Here is an 18,921-nt window from a genome sequence, read left to right as displayed (position 1 = left end):
TACACAGACACTTTATAATTATTCAACCCACTTATTCTTGTGAGCAGCAGCATTGCCGATGTTCTCCCTGAGGGAATGAAGGCTGTGCCTCTTATCCCTCAGTCGGCTTTGGACCACTTCCAATTTCTGCTCCAATTCAGCAGAGCCGAGCCCTGCCACCTCCGCCTCTCCATCCATGCTCTTCAGCTCCGAGCAGAAGGCCACCAGGCCATGGTGGAGCTCTTGGACCTTTGGAGACCAGGAGGAAGTCAAGCTTTTAGCCAATGATGATGAACCAGCGTGCCTGCATTTCAATGCAGTTATGAAGGAACTGTGAAGGGATCCCCGGTTGTGAGTCTTATCTTAAACTAGAGTCGAATTAACACTACAGATTTTACTGTGTATGGGGGGGAAGTGTTAGGAAAATGCCATGATTTATATATTATATTATTTAAAGCTACAACCTGCAAGTTTACTATGATAGTAGAGTAGGGAGACCACATGCAACCACTGCAGATGTACTTGTTATATTGTGTTAACATACTCTATCACACAGATTGATTTGAATCCTCCGAAGTGCACCTGGCTTGGCCAGGTGTCCCAACGAACACAACTGACATGTGCTCACGGGACGGAAGCTGGACAGGGAGGGCGATCTCTGTCGCAGCACTACCGACTCCTATAGGTTCGTCAAGGTGCCTGTTCAGTGGGTTGGGAACTATGGAGGCATAGCATGTACCTCTGCATGCCCCAAACCGGTGAAACACACCGTGAAAAGAAGTCACGTGTATCGGAGGAGACAAATGATTGTCTATTCTGTGCTCTCCCGAGGACCAACTGTAGGAGTTAGCAGTGGCAATGGACTAGAATACACAGGGAATCAGGAATTGGCATACTGAAAGAAATTACATAATTGTAAAATGGTAAATAGTGGATTTATGTAGCGCTTTTATCCAAAGCGCTTTACATAGATTGTGCATTACATTCACCCATTCACACATACATTCATACACCCATGGCGGAGGAAACCATTCAAAGCACCAACCTACTCATCGGGAGCAATTAGGGGTTCAGCTTCTTGCTCAAGGACACTTCGACACTAACTCTGGACTGTAGCTACTGTAAGTCCCGGACTGTAACTTTAACAAATTACTGGGGGTCAAGTGGGATAAGTAATGTAGCCCAGAATACCAAGTTAAAGCTTTGATTGTAATCAACGTAGTTGGGTGGAGATACAGTATACAGACCTGAAGGATGACATTTTGTAGAGAGTCCACCTGTTGGTTCAGCTCCCTGATCTTCTCTTCTTTCGCTGGCTGGTTCACTTGGCCATTCTGTTTACCATTCTCATGAGAACCGTTTACTATTGAGAGTCCTTGAGAGTCGACACGCCGTGGCTTCTCCTATAAGATGCACAAGCATAGAGTATCACAAGCTGGTCGATACCAGCCGCTCCAGTACATGAATGATGATCAAGTTAACTGTCTGTAAACCTACCTTTTTACATAGGTACAGCTCCAGCTGTCTGTTCTCTGACGCTAATATCAGCAGACCACCAATCTGTTGATTTGGTGAGAGTTCCTCTGAGGCACCTTAAACACAGGGAATAGGTAACTGTCATCGATGGTAGTTGGCATGTAGATATGCGTGGCAATTTGCCTGCCACACGCGCCACCTCAGTGGCTTTGGTGGGGCTCCTCCGACACATACTGTAAGTAGATGGTACAGATACGTGTATTATTGTGTACTTCACCCCTTTCTTAGAGTCTGGTATTCTTATTTTGGGAGGGGTTCTCCCCAGCCTCCTTTTGGTGTTGGGGGGTATGTGGTGTTTGGTGGTGGCTGATTTAAGCAGTCACACGTGTCGTGGGTGTGACTACATACCTGTTGTGCACCAATCTAATCGATGCACACAGGATAAATCAGCCAGGTATGACAGTTTGTTTCCTCTGCCTTGTATCATCTTGCCCAATCATCAAAATGAAAATGAAAAAGAAAACACCATTGTCCTGCACACCTCCCCAGAGTAACCAACCACCTCCACACCCTCCCTTTCGGAGACTAGATCCTGAGGCTGTAGGCCAGCTGCAGGCGTTTTACAATGGTAATCCTTCCCCACCCTCAGGTGGGCACCGCGGTTGACTTCAGCTGTTGCTGGGGAAGGCCTGGGCGTTGCGTTGATTTTGACAGCACATTTTAATTTAGTTTTAGTCATATTTTTTTGACTAATATTCCATTTAGTTTTTGTCATATTTTAGTCATCTGAAATGTTTTAGTTTTCGTCTAGTTTTAGTCGACTAAATATCATAAGATTATAGTCGACTAAATCTACAGTTGGTTTAGTCGACTTAAATGTATTTTGGCGGTGCCTTGATGGCGTCGTAATGGCTGATTTTACACTTGGTTGCATGCTGAAAATAGCCAATCTACAAGCTCACAACGTGTCGTAGCGCGACACGTTGTGAGCTTGTAGATTGGCTATTTTCAGAGTGCAACACCCTAGCGCAACCACACATAAAATTACTTCTTCTCCACTCGTCCCTCTCTAACATTTTAGTCTTGTTTTTAATTGTTGACGAAATTGTCAATATATTTAGTCTTAGTTTTAGTCATCATAGCTTAGTTTTTATTTTGTTTTTATTTTGTTTTCGTCAGTGAAAAAAGGTAGTCGACGAACACAGTTTTAGTTGACGAAATCAACTCTGCGTTGGGGCTGCTGTAGCACAAGGATGCTGCCGATCCCCAGTCCGCTGGGGCTGGTATAGCCAGAACGCTGGGTCTCATAGTCGGGCTCTGTTTCTGCACCTCCCCATGCAGGGGCACTTCGCCGCTGTTCCCTGCTTCACGGTCATTCTTCTATCTGGCCCTTCTGTGTCATCTGGCCGCACAAGTGTGGCAATTCGCCCGCCATGTGTTACACCAGTGGCTTTCCTATAGGGCTCTTTCGACGCAGGGGCACAAGCAGATGGCACAAACACAAGTTTATTGAAGAATATGGGCAAGATGGTACAAGCCAGAGCAGATGGAAGCATGATGTCAAGACAAAAGGCTCTCTCCTGCAGTATGTGTGGGGATGGCTGATTAAGGGTACGGTCACACATGATCACACATGATGGCAGGGGAGTGGCCAGTGCATGCTGAGGCATCAAACACGGCAAAGTTCAACCCGAGGGCAGGCGACAGTACAGTACGTGATGTGATTTTGCATTTTCGCAATCATACCTCCACCCCCCTTCCCTCGCATAGAATGGAAGTGAACGGGACACGGACTGTTTCAGTCACGATTCTCACGAATGTGTGACCGGCCGTACCCTTATCCTGGGTGCATCAGATGCACGACAGGTGTGTAGTCACAGTGCACCCAGCCCAGTCTGTTATGGAGCACAGTGGTCTGGTATGAGAAATCACAAATCAGCAATTTTGCAATCAGTTGATTCGCAACACCTGTGGCAGCTGTCAAATTTACTGTACCATTTTATTTAGCAGAAGCAATACAATGCTTTTTAAATCAATTATATTTTTTTGTATACTTATATTGTTTTGTTTATAAAGTGGTACAATGGTGGTCATTATTGCTGTTTGTTATCCCTTATTACACGGCTTGGTTGAATGCTTGATTCTAATTGGTCAATCACAGTATTCTCTGTTCTGTTATTTCTCGATTGCTGTAGCTGTAGTTCTGATCAGTAGACTGGATCATATCAATTCACAGAAAGAAGTCTAGTAAAATGAGTTGCTTTAATAATCACATAATTCGCAACACCTGTGACAACTGTAGAATCTATTTTAGCGGAAGCAATTAAATCTTTAAAGGTAGGGTAAGTGATATTCTTTGGTTAAAACAAAAAGTATTTTGTTAAAAGGTAAATACTATATTCTGATAGTAATCATTGCTATAGAGTGTTTTTTTCAGTAACAGATGTCTCCCTGTCTCTCCAGCTCTTTAATAAACAGAAAATAAATCTTTCGGTAGGTGTCAAAATCTCAGCCAATCAGGAGAAAGTACCAATTTTTAAGCTTAATTTGCATAGTGTTCAGTTCCAATTTTGTCTGCTCATTTCTTAGTGTCATCACTTCCAATTTCACTTGTTTAATCTATATCCTGATTGAGTTCTCTGTCCTGATTGGATAAAATTGGAAATGAAACTGAAACTGAAACGAAAATGCATTTTCTGTTTAATAAAGAGCTGGAGAGACAAGGAGACTCCTAATACTGAACAAACACTCTATAGGACTTGAGTACTATCAGAATATAGAGCTATTTAACACTTATTTTAACCAAAGCAAATCACTTACCCTACCTTTAAATCATTCAAATATAACAAATAAAATGCACAAATATAAAGGTAGGAACCTAGATAGATAGGAGGACGTGCAAACAGCACATAAGCAAATAAGAAAAAAAAACTAAACTATTCTCATTAAAAACGTTCAGTTTTCCCGTATATACAATTTGAGTTTCTCCAACTTACAGTAAGGCAGCCCTAGCCTGGTAAACCCCTCCCTCCGGATATCTCATTTCCATTTGATATCAGGAGTGGGTCTGGCATGGGGGCCTGTTTGGCTTTTTGTCTGTGGGCTGGAGCTGGGCGGGAGTAATACCGTTGACTGGCGTGCGTGCGTGCGTGCGTGCGTGCGTGCGTGCGTGCGTGCGTGCGTGCGTGCGTGCGTGTGTGTGTGTGTGCTCAAACCTTGCTTGTCTTTCAGAATGAAGAGATCCTTGTCCTCGGTCATTCCCAGCATCTTGATACATGACTCTGTAACCTTTCCTACTGTTGTGTCCTTTGGGGTTCTGAGATGGACAATCCGCTCTGAGGCTGCAACACAACATGGCACCATTACCAGAAGTAAGAAGTACAAGCAGCCTGCCTCAACAGCGTATTTGTGACGCAACTTTCAATATAGTACATGCTCATAACGCGTCATATTGCAACACGTTGTGATTCGAATGAATGAATGATATGACAAATATCAAATACTGTCTAAGTACAGTATATATGACACTGCACAGTATAGGTTGACAATGAATAAGGCCAATGATTTGAACAATAGAGAAAGGATCGTTATATCTTTACCAAAAATACCACGACAAGGACATACATTGCTGGTGCCGGCATTTAAACTTCAGTCAGTATTCAAACTCCAGCCTTAAAATGAACATAAGGGGCCATTCCAACAGAAAGCGTTTTGGATTTTTTAGCGAGACACATCTCCCTCCGCTCAATGTTTGCCACTTGTCAGTCCAATCCTCTGCATAGGAATGTGGCGCTCCTCTCCAAAAGTTTAACTACAGATGTATTTTTACACTGGAGAAGCCCAGGGCAGTGCTTTGCCAGAAACGCTGGATGCAGAGAGTGCAGAAACATACACATCGCTGGGAAGAGGAGCACTCCTAGCGCATCTTTACCATAGTTCAGTCAGATAACTCACAAATAGATTGAACCAATATTATAGAATGAGAATACAAGTGTGGATGTAATATTTTATCTTGACGTTCAGGCTCTGCTACATATTTCTCCGTGCTCTGCACAATTTAGACAACCATCATTAACTATTAAGAGCAAGGAGATAGATATAAAATAACAACCCCCCCATGGGGAACAGAACCAATAGCAGAGCCCACTGGTGGTGCTGGGGTGGTGGTGGGAGCAAACAGTCGCATGACAACAAACCAGGAACACATAAAGCGGAAGGAACGCAGATTTAGGTGAGCTTAAATAACCCGCCCAATTGGACAGCTGATTGCCACGTCAGTGTATGACGTATGGGTCTTGCATAACACTGTATGCAGCCACATAGTAATGAGCATGTGTGTAACCTCTCGAGTACATACTGCCTGAACTAACCTCGCAAGCTACGTATCATAAATGCATGGCAGAAAAGCATTAGCAACTTAAAAAACAAAAAAACACTTTAGAACTCCACCCCCAAGTCTTAGCAGTCTAATCAGATACAGTACCATTAATGGTAATCTCTATCAGCTGAGCGTTCTTCTGTGTCATGAAGCTTTGGCTCTTGTTTCTGTAACGAAAGGGACAACATATTGAAACTGCGTCTTTTTGTGTTTATCTTTACTTCATATGATCTTAGTCATAATAATGTGTAACATGCATGGGAAACTGCACCTAAGCTTGAGGGAAGAGCGGTTCATGTTGAGGCAGCTCACATGGGGAGAGGACCTGGACTTGCTCATCGACACCAAAGCCGCGGTGAATCTCTCCACATTGTTGGGTCCCAAGGTTTCTATGGAGATACAGTATGATGAGACAGAATAAGATTTGACTCATTTGGTGCTTCATTGGCACATGTGTGTCTGAGTGATGTTATAATGATGTAAGCGCAGTGGTGGAAAAAGTACTCACATTTTTTACTCAAGTAAAAGTATCAATACCGTAATATACTGTAGAAATACTCCGGAATTCAAAATGTACTTGAAGTACCAAGAGTAAAAGTACTCATTATGCATAATGTCCCATTTCAAAAATGTATAAAGATGTATAAAAATGTATAAAGATGTATAAAAAAAAGATGTATCAAAAATGTATAAAGATCTTTTGAAAATAGCAGATCTACAAGCTCACAATGTGTCGCATCGCGACGCATTGTGAGCTTGTAGATCGGCTATTTTCAAATAGCCGAAATGTGGGCTGAAGTGGTTAAGATTTGTAATAATAATCAAAATCTACAAAATAACTAGCAACTAAAGTTTTCAAATAAATGTAGTGGAGTAAAAGTACAATATTTGGATTCCGAGATGCAGTGGAGTAGAAGTAGAAGTATTGGAAAATGGAAATACTCAAGTAAAGTACAAATACCTCAAAAGAGTACTTAAGTACAGAACTCAAGTAAATGTACTTAGTTACTTTCCACCACTGCTCCATTGGCACATGTGTGTCTGGGGTGATGTTATAATAATGATGTCAGCGTACATACCGAGAAGAGAGTCCACTCTCTGAGAGGTAGTGCTGGGAGGGTGGAGCTCCGTGTAGATGGCTGACAGCAGATGCTCCTTATCTTCCAACGTGGAAACACGGAGGAGGTCCAGAGTCTTTGCATCTACGGAGGCTATGTGGGCTCCACGCAGACCTGCCTCTGAAAGAGGTATAGGTTTGACTGATAAGTACACAGTAAAGACCTGTTTCAATTTAACTCTGAAAGTGTAAAAAATGGACGCTTTCAGAGTAACACTCGGGATTCTGCTGTACATGTACAGTAAGTCCCACAAGAAAACATTACATGAACCCATTAAAACCGGGAAAGCATCTGTGTAATTTTTTATTTTAACCACGTTAACCATTATTTTATGCTTTGGCTATTAAAAAATAGCAGATATACAAGCTCATAGAGCGCCACTTTGTGCCGCGCTATGAGCTGCTTGCCTGCTAGTGCTTATATTTTTTAAAGAAACATTTTTTTACTCAAATCTTTGCTTCTGGGGGTCTCTGGAACAAAATGTTTTGAGATGGGGGGGTCTCCGGCCAAATACATTTTGGAGGTCCTTGACATGTTTGAGCACCACTGATATTGCAACATCATTTTTCAGACATCAACACCGAGTGCCACGCTATGAACTAGTAGATCTGCTATTTTAGAAAAATCGTGAAAATGTGTGCCTTTGAATATATATATATTTTATATATATAACATTTTAACTCAAATCTTTGCTTCTGGGGGATTCTACAAATGTCTTCAAAATCCTAACAGTTTTTTGTACTTATGTTGTTATAATATCAGTGGTTCTCAAACTTTTTTCATGTCAAGGGCCACCCAAAATGATATGTATTTGTTATCCCAAGAAGCAAAATATTTAGTTCCAGTGACCCCCAGAAGCAAATATTTGAGTTAAAATGTGAAAGATTTGCACACATTTTCTCGATTTCCCTGGTTCTTTTTGAAAAATAAAAAATCGTGCTACGTGTCCAAGGGTCTCCGGGAGCACGGCCTCTGCCTTCCTGCCTCAAGGAATTTTCACGCAGGTGCGTGGAGGTACCCAGGATTGGGGTGCCTTGTCTGGGTAGAGGCGGGCGGTGTGTCGCCTGGTTCTTTTTTTTTTTTTTTTTTTTAAAGTGAAAAAAAAATTAAAACATTTTTGAATTGAAAAAATTATCTTGAAAATGTGTTCTTTTAGCCAAAGAAATCTAAAATGACAGATGCGTTTCCGGATTGAATAAGGTTAAGCAATAGTCACCACCTGGATTCAACCTCATTCAACCCCGCCTTATTTGACCCCCCCCCCACCCGCCCCAACCACACCCACTGGGAAACCCAGTGCATGTAACAACACCAATGTAAGCTCCTGGATGCAAACCCAGGTTCTCCCGCCTGCATGGGAAAATATCCACCGCTCAGGCAAAGGGGGAATCCCCCTGATATTAGGTTTCTGAGCTTCAAGCAAACACAATCATTTATTATCCAGAAAACATAACGAACCCCCGAGATACTTAACCCTTTAAGACCGGGAACGCATCTGTGTGTCATTTTAAAGATTTCTTTGGGCTATTCAATATAGCAGATCTAGCAGATCTACAGATGTGCCATTTCAAAACTTCAAATGTCCTGCCATCGCCAAGACAGTACATTTTCAGGGGATTCCCAGGGCAATAAGAGGGACAAAGAAGGGCATTTAAAATGCTGAATTATTTTGATGATCACTGCTTTTATGATGCTAATTAATTTGAGCAACTGGTCAAGGACCTCTTCAAATCCCCTTTCGCCTCACAATGAGTCTGACACCTTCTTCAACACACATTCTTTTGTTCTCATGTATATGGATGTCTGTTGAAGGGAAAAACGGGGGTGTGTAGTGACAACTTCTTTTCAGGGGCAAAACAGTGCGTTTTTAAGGGCAGAACAGGGAGGAAAACATGCCTTTTCAGGGCACTTTCAGGGAAAGAACAGTAACGTGTGAAGTTTTGAAGTGGCACATCTGTACAAGCTCATAGCAAGGCACCGAGTGCCACACTATGAACTTGTAGATCTGCTATTTTTGAAAAAATAGTGAAATTGAATTTTTTTTAAAGCGAACATTTTTTACTCTGTTACAACTTCTGGGGGTCCCTGGAACAAAATATTTTGAGATGGGGGTCCACGGCCAAATACATTAAAAAAGACATTTGTAGAATCCCCAGAAGCAAAGATTTGAGTTACAAATGTTCGCTTTTAAAAATATATATATTCAAAGATTTGCACATATTTTCAATTTATTTTCTCCAAAAATAGCAGATATACAAGCTTGCCGCACTATGAGCTTGTATATCTGCTATTTTTGAATAGCCAAAGAAATCTAAAAATGACACAGATTCTTTCCTGGTCTTAATGGGTTAATGAAGGCAGCCATATCATCTAGCATAACAATATTCTATTCAAAAGTGTAGCCAATTCTTCACATCCTGAACCAGTTAAAGCTCTTCCTTGTCTGCAACATGCTCAGAAGGAAGTTCAGAAATAGTTATTTTTGGTGTTTGGACGGTAAGATGATATTCTGCTGAGTTGGCCCCAAGTAGGAATAGGAATTAATGAAAAACAATAGCAGACTAATCTTATTATTTGTTCATATGTTTATTGTGTTCCTTTTACAGTACTTTGTAACTTTGTTTTTCCAGCGTGGTTATTTCAACATACAAATGAACGATCAAAATTGTGTTTTGTAAACTGTGTATAATGATGAGGTGTTTTGGTTTGATCTGATTTCGGTAAATCACGTTGTCAGACATGTCTGCCTGGAAATATGTATTGGAAACGGCGTTGAATTGATTGCACAACCTAAGGAGGGGAGCCAGGCGGCAGAATGTGTTACCTCTGATGAAAGGGAGGCATTTCTGCAGACCAATGTTGCTGAACCATTGGCAGACCTCGTCTGTGTTCAGATCCCCGAGAGTTTTGACCACTGGCTCTTCCACGTCCTTTAGAGAGACATAAAGGATAAACAGGCGCTCTTGCATTTCACAAACGTGTGTTTCTTTGGAAGACAAAAAAGTGGTTGCTGGTAGGATGAACGTGCATCTCTTGTGGCATATGTTGACAAAAGGAAGATGTTTGTTTATGCTAAACACTGTCATTCAAACAAATACACATCACAGACCACAAACAGACACTGTGCAAAGCATTTCAGAGACAGTGTCCGGGTTCTTTTATATGAACTCCCTCTGAACACACTCTCTACTACTACTCCATATCATCCTGTGTGTCATTCATAGGAATGTGCATGTTATGGTACTAAACGCACAACATCTACCACAAATTATGCCACTGGGAGCAACCATTTTGATTTGCTGGGTATGGAAAGTAACACTTTTTGTTTTTTAAGAAGCTAAGCTAAGCCTGATGGACAAACTGGATAAAATGTGGTAAATAACATGTAAAATGTATCTAATTTAGGCAAAGGTACCAGCACAAAGCTACACAGTACAGAACAAAAATGTCATTATGTTCTCAACCTCAACATTGTTTTCTGTGTATTTCTCGAGGTAGAGATTTACTGTTAATTGAACTCCGATGAACTAAACTATGTGTGGCATTCCCTGTTGCCAGCACAGGCGACATGGGAGTTTGGAATATATTATTATTAGCTGAGTTCATGCAAGTGGTCTGCCTTGTCTTAGTGGTTTTACTCTTGTGTTGTTAGGCAGAGAGACATTTTGAAAATAACCACTATTACATTGTAATTGACCAAAATCAAATTAGCAATCCATAGTATTTATCTAATTTGGGGTACCAGGCATGGGTTACTCCAAGAACATGCTGTACAAATTATTCATGCTTAATTCACGGGGTGCTTGAGGGAGAGAATATAGGAGATAATGCATGGAAACATGAATCATCAAGTGTAGGACTTGAGCAATTTGCTTTTGAAAAAAAACAAAAAGAAAGAAAAAAGGGGGTATTTTCTTTCTGTTTTGTGTTTTAACTAACACATGGATTGCTAAGGATACCGGCAGTCTAGCTTGGCAAATCCTGGACAGGGAGACTAAAATCCTGAGAATATTTGCAGAGTCATTGCTTTGACAGATCAAGGGAGTTGGGAAATATAAACATATTCTGTAATTGCACCAGCTTTTGGGCTGCGTGTTGATGCCACCCTGAAGGGCCTGCTTGCTTGGATGGGTTACAGTACCTTTTCACTGAAGTTTCCATTCTGATCCTTAGACTGAGGCATATACGATGCTGGATGCAAGGCAGCGAGGGAAGTGAAAATTGTGAGATTTATTTTGATTGCATTAGAGGTACAACTCTGGAATAACATAGTATTCTGGTGCAAAACACACCAGACGTAGGCCTATTAGAAATCACATCAGCAATATACTGTATTCCTGGAATACTTTGTCTCACTGTGTTCGAAACAATACACTTAAAAACATCAGTTATCTTAGGCACTAAACACGGCTGTAACAGACAATAGATTTTAGCCATTAGGTCTCACCAACGGTTATGCGCCGTTGTCGTGGTGATCCCTCTTCACCCTTGTTCTGGTGTGTTATCACCTGGGGCTTGATGACATGAAGGGTACGGCTCCTGGTCACCGTGTCTCCAAGACTACAGGAACGAGTGGCAGGTTGCTGAAAATATACAGTAAATGATCATATCTTGGTCTATCCTGATGATCTAAACAAACCACCATTAATTTATAACTTTAACTTAATTTGTAGATAACCAAAAATTGTCTAGATCAGCGACAATGGCCCTCTCGAACCCGGCTTCCCTCCCCTGAACACGGCCAACTGTGTTCCTATCGATGCCCGGTCAAACCGACAAGTGCTTTAAAAAAAAACACCTTAAACATTTTTGTTTATTTCAGAAATAGTTAATCTTTCACCCAATAGGGACAACTCCCGTCACAAGTTGATGATGTCATTTGCCCATGTGTGCAATTTATGGAATGCATGTGCCAACAAAAAGTATTTCAAATATTGCTTTGACGCTCATATTAACCTTGGGAAGTATTAAGTTGTTTTTTATTAGCACATGCATTCCATACAGTGGACCACACATGGACAAATGACATCATCAACTTGCGACGGGAGCGGTCCCTATTGAGTGAAAGACGTACTACTTCTAAAACAAATACAATATTTCAGTTTTTTTCCCCCGAATTTTATTATTATTATTAGCTAGGGATCCTTTTTACACCGGCGCCACCCATCTTTTCTGTAGTGGGCTCATACTGTCTATATCAGGGGTTCCCAAAGTTGGGGTCGCCCCCACTTGGGGTCGCGGGACACTGACGGTGGGGTCGCGACATTATTTTGGGTAAAAAAAAAAATCCAGAATTTATTTCAATCTAAAAATTACAAATAGTACATTTTACCCATCTCATTAGGTAATGTAAATGTGATTGATTGAATTCTATATTAACACGATTATTAACAGCACAAGTAGTAGGCCTACAGTCAAAAGTCATGCTAAAATACATTACAAATGCGCACCGAACGTGCAAGTGTATGTGCTAAAATTACTTCCACGGTTTGGTGGGGTCACGAGTCAATGGCCACATTATTTTGGGGTCGCGGGCTGAAAAGTTTGGGAACCCATGGTCTATATGATCTTCTTACCTGTAGGCGAGTGGACGCATCCATCTTGGTGTTGTGATCGAGCAGATAAAGTTGAGCTTTCAGCAACTCAGCATAGGTAGCATCCTTGTTACTCAGTTCATCTATATGAGACAGAGAAACAGGGTTACAACAAACTCTTCTTGGGGACCATCTCCTGATAATGACACTTGTATACTTTGCTGTATGACTGTGGCGCTCGCTGAAAATAACCGATTTTCTTTTTGAGTGTTTTTTTTTGTTGGTTGAGTGTTGTTTTTTTTTACCAATGACCAATGACACGTGACAACAATATGTTGTCACGTGTCACGTGACAACATATTGTTGCTGATTGCAACACAAGGATGCAACCAGTTACACTTTCGAAGGCACCACTCTCTTCACACTGGGTGTGATTTTTTTTTGACCAATGACCAATATCACCCTCCCGCTTGGCTACCCTCCCCCGAACACAGGCCAATTGTTTTCCTGTAGATGCTCAACAAAGCCGGATGGATTCGAACCCACAACCTCCGTGGTGGTGGGCAGTACCACTGTGCCACCCGAGCATGAAAATAACAGATTTTCATTGAGCGACGCGGACATACATAAGTATAACGACTTAAGGCTTTGCTGAGTCCATTTATGGTAAACAAACTTCACGTCCTTCCGTCTACTCTCAGGGTCCTAGAAGTTGGGGTTCTCAGCGCTCATTTTGGAGAACAACTCAGAGTCTATTTGCAGTGCATTAGCTGGTGCTGATACTGGACACAGCCAGTTTGGGGTTGCTTGGCAACCCGGTCAGACACACTAAAGTCTGTCTGGTTGATCACATAGTTTTGTGACAACCCTCGTTCTTTCCCACAGAAAGCGCATGTTCTTGCATTTTCCCAAAACGTCACTTGATCAGTGAGCAAATATCTCCTTCCTCCTATCATAACAAGCAAGACAAATGAGACCGAGAATATGGCATCGGAGCGAGGGACTGGCCTTCTCAGGCAATACAACACCGTGACATGATTATGACCGATGTTTATAGCTAAGCTATAACTTAAGCGTCGGGTATTCCCCCCCCTCATACCTGCACTGATTATAGCATCAAGTCCCTCTTTATTGACACAGTTCACAAACATTCTTAACGGTAGTCCTTTTCAAATAGTTTAGCCAACAACAACAAAAAAAACACTCTAATTTCTTAAACACATGTTTTTCATTTCAGGGCCCTGTTTCTGAAAGGCTTGTTTGATGTGAAGGGGACTTTAGAGGGAGGCTGAATCAGATAAGACAGTGTAATTGGTTTATGTGTGTCAGCAGTGGAATCTTGTCTGGGCCCTGGAGAGACAGTAGAACACAGATTGCAGGGGAAGGGGGGGAGGGGGGAGGGGGGGTAGGGGGGTTCACGGGCAGAGTGCAACGGCACACTCTCCATCACCTGGCTGGCCTGCTGTGAGTCACTCTTTACGCCATCATAAAAGTCTGGCCCCTACAGCTTCTGCCAAGGCAGCACACCCGGGCCACGCAAAAACACCAAGAATGAAACTTTTTTCCCTTTTTTTTTACTAGAGAAAAGCTCAAATGAGAAAAGCGAAGGGGGCCTCGGTCCAAACACGTGTATAGGCTTATAATGGCACCCTCCTCCGGCTGACCTCAGGCCCTTAAAATAACAGAGAGTGTCTTTGAAATATACGGAGAAAATCATTTCCATCCTCCATCCCTCTCCTCGTCTCTATGACTGCCTTTCACTGAGCGTGGGAGAAGGGACACACGAGATGCGAAGCTGTCTGAGGAGCCTAATGGAGGGTAGCAGGACACACACAGCCATGTCGAAGCGATGTCAGAGACCTCAGGCGGCCTGCGTCTTCCAGGAAAAGGGCTAACACAAACAGAGGAGGACAGGAAATTCTGGCCAGGCTTAGGGGACAAGGCCCTATGTGTTGTCTTTAGTTGGAAATCATCGGTAATGGAAGAGTCGAACATCATTCTGTTGAAGCATACAGTACTGTACTAACGGCTGATTCGTCATAATAACCGCGTCTCTCTGTGTGAGCTTGTTTTCAACCGATTTCGATATTTTCGGTGAAAATATGTAAACAGGTACACATTGACACAAACACACCTACACAGGCACACACACACAGGGTTAATGCAAAAAGTAGAGGAGTTCAAACTTTTCAGCACATTTATGTAACGGATAGGCAAAGCGCGATGCTTATCGTTTGGAGCGTTATTGTCCTGCTCCGGTTTGAAGATTGAAAGGAGAGTAAGCAGTAATCTCTATGGGCAAGCAGAGCTCTCTTTGAGAGAACACAGAGGGAGGAGAGCGTGCTGAGTCACAGGAACCCAACACCTGGGAACCGCCTGCGTGGCCACGCACTGGGAATACGCACACAATGGCTAAAAAGACATTCCAACAAAGGGAAACTTTTCGCAATTCCCGACGGAGGCGTTAGAGGTACTGTAGCCATGTCACATAATCACTGCAATTTCCTCTGAATAGGGGGAACCGAGATCAAAACAAAGAGGCAACACATGAGCTCAACAGCTGGAAGGAGGGGGACCATCATCTGTTGCCATTTACCCCTCACCTACAGTTTGAAGTGGGAACTGCGTGACAGAGTCGCTCGAATGCAAATAATCCTTAACGTCTGCAAATGCAACTCAAGGATCGTACTGTCGATACGTAATCTCATTTGCCTATTCTGCATACATTTTGCACGTTTAACAAACTAACCTGAATAATTGAATTATGTTGGTAGTTATCTTTTCTATAGGGACTATTTTCAAAACAATATGTGCTTTAAAAAAACATCACAATAACATAACATTGACCAAAAGAAAAATAAGCTGCAATTATATTTAGTGTGTTGGATTACCTATCTCAAGCAATGCCAAACCAAAATGGACATTGCAAAATGGCGGGCAAGTATGTCAAGTATGCTGTGAATCTTAGTCAGGCTAAACATGCCAGACTAGGTCCTTTAAGTCCAACTTACCCAGGTTGTGCTCAGTAAATGACAACAGATTGATGCCAGTGTTGAAGCTCCCTATGACAGAAAAAGAAGGCAAGATCATTACTTGGTGCCAAAGCATCTTTATATGATGGCAGAGCCGTGAAGCACAGCTGGATCGCTGAAGGGGCCACAGTCGGACTCACTCTTCTTCTTCCGTGGGTACTCGGGGAGAGGAGCGACTTGGTAGGCACTACGTAAGAATGTGACCTTGGGTTTCTCCTTTTCCCTCATGTTGCCTGGAATGACTTCTGCTTTGTTGTGTTTAAGCTCTCCATCTTGGCCCTTCTCGGGTTCAATTGTACGCTCATCCTGGCTCTCGGCTCGTGCACACTCCTCTGTTGAATTCTCCGGCCCCATGCTCTCCATCCTCTCCTCATAGCTCTCCTGGTCGCCAGTTGTAGTGAAGCTACCATCGCTACCGGAGGTATGCATCACGCTCTCCTCCTCGGAGTTGAGGTCAAAGAATTGATCGTCGTCGATGACGTCGGAAGGAGTGGGCGGGATCAAGTTGATGACGGGCGGCATCAGGAGGCCCCCGGAAGCAGGCGTGGTGCTGTCGGTGCCACTCTCAAACCACCTCGGATCTTCGCCATCTTCCTCATCCTCTACACCATTGGCGGGACTAGTACTACTCTCAGTCCTGGGCTGAGGCAGAGGCAGCGAGGACAGAGGTTTGAGCCTCTTCTTCCTCAGAGCCCGGCTGTAGCATGCAGACACGGAGCTGACCGAGCGGGCCATGCTGATGGCCCTGTCGGCTGAGGGGGAGTCCTCCTCGGATAGGCTGAAGCTGGGGTTGACCAGGCCCAGGTCCTCCACTGTGATCTGGATGGTCACCTTGTCTCCTACTGACATCCCATCGTCCAGGCAAGGCGACTGGGCGTCCCCGTTGCTCTCCTGCCTCGGAGGAGGAGAAGAACCCCTCTCCTCTGGTCTCAAACACGAGCAGCAGCAGAACAGCCTGTAAGATGAGCGCGCCCGTGGACTTTTCTCACACGGGCGCCGACTGCCGGGCCTAAGCCTCTCTGAATCCACCATTGTGTCGTGCTTTGTCTGTGACAGCCTTTAACTTTGTGCTGGCCGGATTGGTAAACACGTCATTCTTCAGGTTCATCAGATAAACCTCATGCAGTCTGAGGCGAGGATAAACAGCCGCCCACACCTCTCTGGAGCAACATGTTGCCCTTTGATAGGACCCAAAGCCTCTGCACGCAACCCAACAAAACGTTCATCTGGAACATGTGTTGCTTAGCAGTGAGAGAGAGAGGGAGAGGGGGACCAATTCAGTGTTTCTGGGTCAGGTGAGCACCTGAAATTGAATACTGATTTGAATTAGCATGCTTTCATATGGTAAGCAGTCCTTATTGTTCAGACACACACAGGTCTGCTTTCAAAAGGGCCTGAAGATGACATCAATATTCTGCCCACATATCATCTTAGCAGAAAAACATATGGACGGTGCTGTGTAGATAGCAGAAAACGGGAAGGAAGTGATTAAAATCTTTTTCATAGTTTTTTTGCGCAACGTTAGTTTTTTCTTTGCGTTATGCATGCGAGGTCGTAACAGGTCTTGCGTGTCTTTTATTGCTGTGTGTGGTTCCGTGTGTGTGTGTGTGTGTGTGTGGTTCCGTGTGTGTGTGTGTGTGTGCATGCATGCCATGCGTATGTCTGTGTGGTGTGTGGTGAGGGGGGGGGGGGGGTGTTTTGCGTGATCCTATGTCATTCACACAGCTTGAGTCAGTATTCCCTTTCACTGTGTGGGTCTCCTGTTGGGGGTCGTTGTGTTTGGGGAACAGGTGAGAATATGGGCAGGCGGATGCACGGCTGACAATAACAGCCCCTATGGCATCAGATAGCATTTGTTTCACCCCCACAGGCCCAGTCCTGTTCTTCTCTCTGCTGCTACAGGATAAGTCATCCAGGACACAAGAGTAAGAACCATGTCTATCCACCACCACCCAAACGTGTGGGCGGTCCACAATGTTGCCGTTGGCTGCAAACACGTCTTGTAGGCAACGAACGACAGCATCTGTGTTTGTGTGCTTTTGTCCACACATCTATGGTGGAGTAATGAGCGTGATTACCGTCTGTGACAATGTCCACCTTTGATACTGCATGTCCTCATTAGATCAAAGGGGAGAGGGGTTTGTAGCGCTGATTTTCATGCTTTCCTGCACTTTTCCACACTTTCTACTGACTCCAGTTTTCCATTCTCCTCTCTCTCTCTCTGTCTCATATGAGTTACTGTGCGATTTGGACCCCTTTCACAAAGTCGTAATACACTTTTACCTACCTACCATGTGCAAAGTGAGATTTGTTTTCTCATATGTTGCACAACAGTCATTTCCAGTCAAAACTAAAATGCCATTCCGCGATATTACCCCACATGCATATGGAACCAACCTCATTGTGTGTTTTTAACCACAGACCTTCCCTTAATTGGAGGCTGTAATGAGACTGGCCATTCTTCCCCCGAATAAAAGGTTGACCTGGGACACAGTTACACAGTCTTAAATTAAATTAGGCCAAACAATTTCTTGGTGTGCTATACTATAATTTGTACTTGCTGCCATCAGCAGTAAGCAAGCACTTTCTCTCCATTTTTCTACATACCCAATGCTGATAGGGTAGTTATGGGTTGAGAAATCTCTCTCAAAGTGTTTTTTTATAGGCCGCAAATGTTGCAAATGACCTTCCTTTTCTCTCTCTTTCTCCTGTTGAGGTTTTATCCAGTGGGGAAGATGCTCGTATTGACAGTCTCGGTGCCAGGCAGCATTATACTCCGTCTAATGCTGCCTGGCACCACAGTGCGTAAATCGGGCTTTAGTTTGAACACTTTGTGGGGGGAGGGAGAGAAGTAGGGGGTGGGTGGGGGTTTGGGGGGGGTCTATCTATACCCAAGTGGCAGGCACTCACAGGCCCGCATGCTGGTTTCCGCTGGGAGAGGAGGTGGTCTGGAGTCTCCAACAACCTGGGCTCTGAATTAGTGGCAGATGAGAGAAAAGCCTCCCAGTTTGGGATCAGTTTACCTCAGAGCAGAACATGACACAGCAAGAGCTGCAAGGCCCAGAGGCATGCCAAGAACTACAGCACGGTGCAGCGGGAGAGAGAGAGGTGAAAGAGACCATGCCTCAGAAAAATGGAAACACTACCTCTCCTTAAAAAGCAGCTGCAACCAATTTCGAAAACAATGTATGCAGCATAAAAAAATGGTATCACGATCGAAATATAAAGCGCAGATAATTTTTCTATTTTCGTCTTCACTTGTGGCTCAGCGTGTGCTTTTTAAAAAAGAACTGTATGCCCAGCGACACAGGGGTCTGTGACATAATTGCGGTCAGTGCCGCATGCCCGCCACAGAGAGGCAGTAGAGAGCAGAAGCAGAGAACACATGAGGAGACATAAAGCAG

At 43.5% G+C, this 18,921-nt stretch overlaps 1 protein-coding gene across 1 annotated transcript in view; it reads right to left on the bottom strand.

Annotated features, from left to right (window-relative positions):
- Nucleotides 1-16,549, bottom strand: part of LOC311058665 (uncharacterized protein) — a gene marked incomplete at its 5' end in the record, with an annotated part of 29,225 nt that extends 12,676 nt beyond the window's left edge. The window contains 13 exons of the mRNA XM_084076128.1: nt 32-228; nt 1,227-1,382; nt 1,477-1,571; nt 4,671-4,796; nt 5,939-6,000; nt 6,105-6,222; nt 6,913-7,071; nt 9,776-9,881; nt 11,093-11,142; nt 11,399-11,534; nt 12,528-12,628; nt 15,497-15,547; nt 15,658-16,549. Coding sequence (XP_083932254.1) covers nt 32-228; nt 1,227-1,382; nt 1,477-1,571; nt 4,671-4,796; nt 5,939-6,000; nt 6,105-6,222; nt 6,913-7,071; nt 9,776-9,881; nt 11,093-11,142; nt 11,399-11,534; nt 12,528-12,628; nt 15,497-15,547; nt 15,658-16,549 — 2,249 coding nt within the window. The remainder of the gene's footprint in view (nt 1-31; nt 229-1,226; nt 1,383-1,476; nt 1,572-4,670; nt 4,797-5,938; nt 6,001-6,104; nt 6,223-6,912; nt 7,072-9,775; nt 9,882-11,092; nt 11,143-11,398; nt 11,535-12,527; nt 12,629-15,496; nt 15,548-15,657) is intronic.
- Between the last annotated feature and the right edge of the window lie 2,372 nt (nt 16,550-18,921).

This window comes from Gymnoscopelus microlampas (assembly GCF_963454915.1).
Source record: "Gymnoscopelus microlampas genome assembly, chromosome: 13".
In the NCBI taxonomy this organism is placed as follows: Eukaryota; Metazoa; Chordata; class Actinopteri; order Myctophiformes; family Myctophidae; genus Gymnoscopelus; species Gymnoscopelus microlampas.
The sequence above is the reverse complement of the archived record's forward strand: the minus strand, read 5'-3'. Positions and strand labels throughout refer to the sequence as shown.